Here is an 8,523-nt window from a genome sequence, read left to right on the forward strand (position 1 = left end):
AGATCCTTAAACAGCGCATAATGGGCGCTAAGCTTGCTCACTCATCACCCTGTGCTTTTTGCGTTTTGTTTGCCGAACACCTACATTAGCTTCGTGTACAAGCGGAGTGACCCGGACACTTCAAACACCTTGCTTTGAACTGTTTGACAGAGTGAAAACAAACAACGCCCTCCCACCCCAAAAAGGAAAAAATAAACCAGCAGATGGCTAACTTCTATGAATTATGATCAGCGCTATTTGACTGTAATTTACTTGTATTGTATATAACTACCAGTGTTTTAGCTTCGTCCATATATTGTTGTTGAAACAGTTTTGAACTTCAAATTTGTTTTAAAAAGACATATTCATTGACACCTGTTGTCGCACTTTAGCAAGTACGGGCAAACCCATACAGCTTTTACATAAAAGAGCGAAAAGTAGACCAGATAAAAACACGCTGATTCGTAATCGCAAGTAACAGCCATCTTAGTAATGCTGTTAAGAAAATAAAATAAAACATTTTCTTACAATAATAACTGTATTATTAGAAAGAAACAGAGAACTGGTGCTACCTGCTCAGAATTGACAGCACAGTAACGGCCCTCATTGCATGAAGACAAAACGTTAACGTCAGTTAAAAGAAAAAAGCAAAAAGAACAGAAAGAAAAACTTGATATCCATGGACTTACCTGGAAAAAATCCATATGAGAGTCGCCCAGTAGTCTGTCTGTCACCAGGTGAAATGTGAATAAAAAGCTGAAGGAAGAATTAGAGTATAAATACAAAGGAGGGTTAATGGCTGCCATGGATGACTGACCATGTGAGGTCAAGTTTGTCTGCATGTCATCAAGCCATAAAGCGAGCAAACTAGTCGCATTGGCTTCATCTCTTATTTCGACTCGAGCTGAAATGTGGACAGTGGACAAGTGGCATCACTAACCGGGTGGAAACTGTGGCTCGGGCAATAAAAACGGTGAACGTTGTGAACAGTGCTAACCCTTGGGTTTGGTGAAAACTGCGCAAAGCTCAGTAAACATACTTCCGCGGAGAACAGAAGTAGCCTGGAGCTTTGCTGAAAACTGTTCAGTGTAAATATAATTTATACAGCAGTGTCGCCATGTTCTCGTGCTGCATACTTCACGTCAGGAGTCTCTGCTACACGTCACCTGCTTACGTCATGGTATCTCTGCTACACGTCATCTGCTTACGTTACGTGCTGCCGCCACCAAATGGCCAAGACTTTTATAAAGGAACCGTGTGCTTGCACAGAGCTTTTTCCACAGTTAGACTAGGCGCATAGGGTGGAGGATGGATGACAAAGATCAATAACTGTCATCAAAGCATGGGGGAAGGGGTGTCTGAGATGATTTTTCTTTTCATTGAAGCAGCCTGCAGTTCTTGGGGAACATGAGAAATAAAGAATGTCAGAAAACTGGGAATTAAGATAACCGAGTAAGTGAGAGTGAGTGAGGAAAATGTTTACAGTAATCCCTCTCCAAATAATTATATTTGCAAAGCACGATAATTTGCAACAGAATGTGGATAGTGAAGCTCACAGCAAGTACCTTAGTAAAAAAAAAAAAAAGTAATAACGCCTCTCAAGAGCCGAAGAGAGGCGATAAGACAGTTGTCATGTGGGTGCTCTTGACGTCAATGTTTCCAAGACTGCACCTACTACACGTCCACTATTTGACCAAGAAGCTTTGATGGATAACAGGGCGTATCCGATATCTGACTGCTGTAGGTCAAAGGGTCACCTTATTATGTTAGTGTTGCACTTTCTTTTGTCATTTTACTATTTAAAGTGCGCGCGCGTGCATGACTGTATGAGAACCCGCTTGCACCTGTCCTTTTAGTATTTATCTCTTACTCTCTCTCTCTCACACACACACACACAGACACGCACGCACGCGCACATTCGCTTCACCCTCAGCTGTGCTTGACATAGTCCCATATCTCTGTCTCGTGTTTTCTATTCTTCACCTTCTAGACATTGCTGCAATCGTCGATGGAGCTGGAAACAGTCACGTCACGTCTTATCAAGCGCCATTATTGGTCAGTTGCACATGATAAACGCGTTTCTTCATTGCATAAGCGCTCAGGTTTCGGGGCAACAGTCTGCGACTATCATAGAAACGCAGTAAGTAAATTGAACCCCAACACCAGTCTTCCACCAACAGACTGACGTGCAGTCGTTATAAAGGCCTACTATTTACTACTACACTGACAGTTACCCGCCAGACGTCTAATTTAAAGCAATGTTTCAAAAATAGCTATTATGTAAGTTAATATATAAATATATAAAATCATAGGAAAGCGGCACACTTTCTCCACGAATATGCAGGTATACAATCTAACCTAGGCGGACCGACTAACCAAGTCAGGACAAGGTGAATTAACGGCGACTTTCTGTCCCGCTCTGAATTATCTTTATGTCCACACTTAGTGCATCTCTTTACATCCGTTATTTGTCGCCTACCCAAGTGTTTCATGTGACCCAATTGTCAATCCCATTCAAGTGGTAGCAAGCTCTGGACAGAAGATAAAATCAGTATTTAATGGTCCATCAAAAATACCCTCACCTCTTCAATTCTAGAGATATACGGACACAAACTAAACCTTGCACAGAAATAGGTCAACAAAACTTTAGATTATAGACGGATACCTATTTACCTTGTCAAAGCTACAAACAATGGGAGAATCAGGACAATATGCTATTTAGACCTCTATGTACAAGTGTGAAGTAAACAAGGTCTACATAAAAAAGATCTCCTTTGTGTGTTTGCGCTGGCTTAATACTCTTCTCACCGTATGTTTGCAGTAAACATATTTCTTTTTATATGAGGATCAGAAAGTTACCTGCGAGTGCGCAGAAAGCTGTAAGCGGACACCTCATAAACGTTTTTTAAAAATCGCTCAGGATTCTTTCTTTCTTTCTCTCTTTTCTTTTCTTTTCTTTTCTTTCTTTCTTTCTTTCTTTCTTTCTTTTTTTTTTTTTTTCTTTCTTTCTTTCTTCATTGATAGATCTAGTTGCTGGATGTTTCTTGAACGAATTTAACGAGTTTCAAGGCACTCACCATTAAGGACAAACCCAAGTCGAAGATGAAGTTAAAAGTTGCTAAAAAGGTTACAGGATAGAACACTTTACTTTTTTTTAAAAATGCCTACTAAATTGCTTTTTGTTTGTGAGAATGACACACCCATTTCACTTAAAATGGATACTTCTGAAGTCAAGGAACAACTTCTGACAGAAAGTGGAAGAACTTGAGTAAATGAGAGAACTGGCAATTGTAAATCAGGACCTAAGATGTTGAACTCACTCTAAAAACCAGATTGCAATAAATGAGATTTTGAAAGTAAAATCTTAAACAAGACAAACTCACGCGTTTGAAATTAGTGCTATGAATGATATTCCGGAATTTAAAATCCAAAACAATTCAGTAGAACAGCTGACGGTTTACAGAATTTGCACTTCTCTGTGAAAACTCAACTATGAATATAAGTAATAATATGCAGTTTTCGACACCTTCCACTACAACACTGTTACAATATTGCTTCGTTTGTTGAATTTCCTCGCAGCCTACTTAACACTAACGCTTATTATTTATAGCTGTTATAATTCAACGTGAAACGTAAGTATAATGCGTCTTTTCTGTTTTGGAGTACACAAAAAATCGTGCAGTAAAAAGAGCATCATTTATATTAAATGTCGAATATTGACAAAAGCTCTCTAAATTCGATGTTCACGCCTGATAAACCAATTAATTTTGTTCCTGCTTTATTTACTTTAATGTGCTTAGCAAATTAGCACCAAAGAGCTATAATAAAACTGTTAAAGAGACATGTAAATTAAGCAGGACTGTTTGATTTTATCTTTTGAGTTTTGATATTTGGAAAGTACATTGCCTACTCTGCTTGTTTTCCTCTCTTGTTTCCTTGTTTCCTTCTCTGGCCTCATTTAGTCTGATTCACGAGCACGACACACAATATTTATGTCCAATTAACTCATATTTTTTAAATTAATAAATACTTTTCTGTATGTGAAGAATTCTGAGGGATATATCAAGTTGAAAACATCGCAAAAGTTACTACTAATAATAATAGGCCATTCCATATACTTGGGACAGAGAAGAAGAAAGAGCGACGGCCATATGTCTTCAGTCTGATGCGTAGAAAAAGAGAGTAAATAGCGGATGGGCCGATGAACTGACCTGTGAGGTTGCTATGGCAACACAAGCTCAGATTGAGGTAAGGCCATAAACAACACGATAGCAAAGCATGGCGGTCTTGAAAGAGCGAGCTTTACTCATCCTTGCGTTTCTCTTACTCTTGCTATTTAGAATACTGTAAGAGAGCTGTTTACGAGCAGAAATAGGAGGAAGAAATATGATACATGTTTATATTAGGAGTCCAAACAAAAGACAATGACATAACAATGTCTCGCGAGGTCAATATATGACAGAAGGGTTATCAAGCGTGGATTCTAGGTCCTTCCCATGCACTGGCACCGACTTTCAACCCAGCCACAGAGAAACAGAAACAGAGGCAGAAGCGAAAAAATGCTTTTTTTTCTGTCTACAGGAAGAGAGGCATTATTTATTTAATTTATTAATTTAGTGGGCCTTATATATCTGTTCAAATGTTCCCGCTTTACAAAGCTTCACGGTCACGCCTGTCTTGGGTAATTTTCGTGACAAGCACAAGGCTAAGCAGCATGACTTTCATCTATCTTTCCCACACATAAAAGTGATCTTACAGAGCGTTCACTTTTTAAACTAACAGGTTTAAATATTCGCATTTCTATGATTCACCCGTTTGTGATATAGTGCTGGAATCGGAGTAAAACCCTGTGGCAATAAAGCGTGAATGAAGGGTGCTAAGATGGTGTGAGCGCAGAAACAGGTGACGCAGGCCTTTTGTTAACGTTGAACTCAATACTTTATTCACCCGGCGTTGAAGACTTCGCCTTTTGAACCTGGAAAGAAATCAGGGCGGGGAACTATTGCATAGTGTGTATCAAAGGAACTTAATAATAATCAAAACCAGACCAGAGAAAAACGGGGGGAACAAGCACTGTACCTACCTAAAGCTTGCGCCCTCACCCCGGGGCCCACAAAGGTCCCTAGGGTGAGTGCCAGAAGAAGAACGATGGTCATTGAATCCTCGGTGTAATCTCCCTTGCCTGCATGGATTTCAGCTTGTTTGTGGCAAAATTTCTTGATGTTCTAATAATGGAAGAGCTTCAAACGATGCACTCAAGAATAATAAAAAAAATACTTTAAAAACTTTGATTTACTGAGAAAGTCCCGATGTTAATTTCCGTTTCTCGAATCTTTCAACTGTCTTTTCCAATGTCAGGGCTTCTAGTTCGTCCCAGTTGCCACAAAAGTCTACTTTACGATGATTTTTCGGGTTTGAAGAAAAGTTTTCGCACAGCAGTTATTAAGTTTTCACGTGTCAGTGTTTTTGGTTATAAATCTTCCCTAGGGGTTAAACTGCAAATCACACGTCTTTTGATGACACACAGCTGTGCTTCGTTGTGCCACACCCAGACCGGTGCTAGCACTGGGGACCGTGAGGGAACTGTCGGTATTTGTACCTACCCGACACCCACTCTAGTCGAGTCGTCGGCCAGGGATCGCTTGAACTGACAGGTTTTAAGAGTAGGTGGTGGGGGTAAAAAAAGGCGGGGAGAAAAGCAGACTGACTACCCCGTGAGGTTGGCCACCCGTATAAAGCCTTCGGTAGCTCCTTCACTCTCCGAGGGGCGTGCTTTCTCGCTACATGCAGTGGATAACGGAAGAGAAAGAAGTCTTATTTAAGAGCTCACTTCTCCAAGATTCTATGAAGGCAGAAGAAACGATAGACACACACAGAGAGAAAAGAGAGATTGTTGTAAATAGATAAATGAAGGATAGAAGTTATTTTTTGCTGATTATCGTTTCAACGCATTGAAAACTCATCACGTGTGTCACATTTTAATGTGAGGATCCAGCTGGTAGGCCTTTGCGGTTGCAGCAAAATTTGAAACATTATCGTTTGTACCTCTAGTCTGCCAGTGATAGTCTCCTGTCTGAGGTACGAACAGATCCCATCAAGCACATAAAATAATCAAGCTGTCTTATTGTCCCAGGGCACAGCATCTTTACCTGTCTTCACACTCAAGCTTTAGCAATCTTTTGTGGCTTCAAGAATTAAAAAAAGGAAACAATACAGCAGCTAAACGTGACAAAAACAAACACAAAAAAGCCATAAAATATGTATCCCCTGGTGTCGTATTTACCCCGAGCCTCAGAATCGTTCTCGCCTTGCCGTAAACAACGTTAAATTCTTTTTAATAGGGAGTGCTGCAACGAATGCATTATTGAAAGTAACGGCCAGCCCTGTGAGCAAGTTCTACATCTAGATAGAGGATACTGTGCCCACCCACCTCCAGGATGTGAACCCCAGATCCCACTATTCCCCGAGTTGTGACGAGGCAGCTACTACACTACTTGACCGCGTGCCCCGCTTGACTTGCTGCACGACGTGCTCACGCCCTCGTTTCTCTCGCGACTCGTCGTGCCAGCTGCCTTCCCCAGACCAGCCTACACTTCCTTCTCGAACATTCTGTTTACATATCGTTTGTGAGAGTAAATCTGTATTTGTGTAAAAATACTTGTTCCTATATTGAGTTTGTGTGCGATGTGTGTGTGTGTGTGAGAGAGAGAAAGAAAAATAAATATAGAGGTTTTTGTGTGTATGTCACCACCACTTTCTTGTCAATGACACCATGCATGGTTGCATGAAAAGAAGGCGTTGCCGAGAGTCTCGGCCTATTTACTCCGAGAGGTGCCTGAATGTGTTCGGCACTTCTCCAACGAATATCCAGGTCTGGCCTTCAAGTGCTTGTCGGCCGCCTTCATCTTACGCAAGTGTTCTGGAAAGCATTTCAAGCAAGTCACAATCCTAAGAGTTGGAGAATAAAGTCAAGTTTCTCAAAGTGGTAGAGAGAATTCACATTCCTACGATGCTAGGGAAAGTCCCGTTACTATGGTGATAGCAGGATGGTAAGGTGAAGTCCTAAGGACTACACATTTCTAAGGGAGACAGTCATAGGGAAAGTCACGTTCCTAGGGTGACAAAGTGGTCAGGTTGACAGCGGTACAGAGTGGTCGGGGTGCAAAGTGTGGTAGGTACAACTAGCGCCCCTAGCGATGAACCGGCGAAATCACGCCCCGATGTTTGTAGAATGAAGCACGTACCTGAGTGAGGACTATACTGTCAATATCTGACAAACGGATCACGACAGCTGGTCTGGAAGTTCCTTTGCATTTCATTGTCCTTCTACAAAACAAACAAACAAGCAAACAAGCAAACAGCAAACAATGATGCACCCAAGAAGGTTGACTTCAACAGGTTACTTTCGACTGATTGGAATGTACGTGTCCACCCAGTTAACGCTTAAAATTCCAAGCTCAATTTATTCGGAACTTTTTTGCTCTTTTAAACTTGATACATAGGCTCCACAACCATTTAAATGTTCCAAAGTATGCCAGACTAATACTGACAGATAGCGTATCGAGACTCCTACAAAAGCCGCGGTAGGAACACACTACCTTCCTCATGTAACACTAAACCTGGCGATGTAGATATTTAAAAAAAAAAAGCAAGTCCAGACAGCAACACAGATGTAGTTTTGCTGTAAATAAAACATGCCATCTCATAGGCAGTCTAGAAGACAAAAAAGAGATATGTGAAAAGACAATATTTATGATCATCAGTGCCAACGACTATTGACCGACCTCGATGGATGTTTTCCGTTGACCTTTCCAGTCTAAGTTGAAATATTTATGATTATTATTTATTTCGAAAGAAATGGAAGACACAAAACATATATGCATATCTGAAAAAGTTCCCCTTCGATACTTGTAAATATATCATGGCCAGTTTTAAAATATTACTTTTGTACATCTTAGTTTTCGAGGCGTAGATTATTAGATATTATAAGCAGTGAAAGTTCTTGCGTTTCATTGCTGGTCTGTCTGTCAAGTTTGTTTTTTTTTTAGATCGGCTTTGTCATGAACCCCTTGTAAAAATAGAACTACAACTGCACATACAAAACTACACATAGCTACACATAACTTTGTTTTGGTTTAATAAGCAAAGGTCACAGTTAATACGGTATCACCGACATTTTCTTTAAAACTGTTCAGAGAAAATTGCACCTGGGACAAGCAGTACAAAGGGTGCACCTCACTCAGCTCCCTTCTTTGAGACCTCACGTTCCAAAAGATTCAATGACAGGACAGTCCATTGAGAGAGAGAGAGAAAGAGAGAAAGAAAACAAATTGCCCCTCTCTCAGGTTTTTATTTAGAAATTCATATGCAGCTTTGTCGTGAAACGCTTGTAAAAATAGAATGAATTCTTTTGAGATTCGTTAGCCCATAGAACTACCAGCCGCCCATTTTAACAGCCAGAGAGAGCGATTTCCTGAATAGGTCACGGTTTGTAACCGCGCTTTCAAACTAGAAAGCCTGATTGAGTTGATATCAACAAATATT

The 8,523-nt window shown here is 40.5% G+C and overlaps 1 protein-coding gene across 1 annotated transcript in view; it reads right to left on the minus strand.

The window, feature by feature from the left end:
* Positions 1 to 5,599, minus strand: part of LOC112565067 — a 14,335-nt gene extending 8,736 nt beyond the window's left edge. The window contains exon 1 of the mRNA XM_025240313.1: positions 5,063 to 5,599. Coding sequence (XP_025096098.1) covers positions 5,063 to 5,135 — 73 coding nt within the window. The 5' untranslated portion in view covers positions 5,136 to 5,599. The remainder of the gene's footprint in view (positions 1 to 5,062) is intronic.
* Between the last annotated feature and the right edge of the window lie 2,924 nt (positions 5,600 to 8,523).

Source organism: Pomacea canaliculata, linkage group LG5 (assembly GCF_003073045.1).
Source record: "Pomacea canaliculata isolate SZHN2017 linkage group LG5, ASM307304v1, whole genome shotgun sequence".
Lineage (NCBI taxonomy): Eukaryota > Metazoa > Mollusca > Gastropoda > Architaenioglossa > Ampullariidae > Pomacea > Pomacea canaliculata.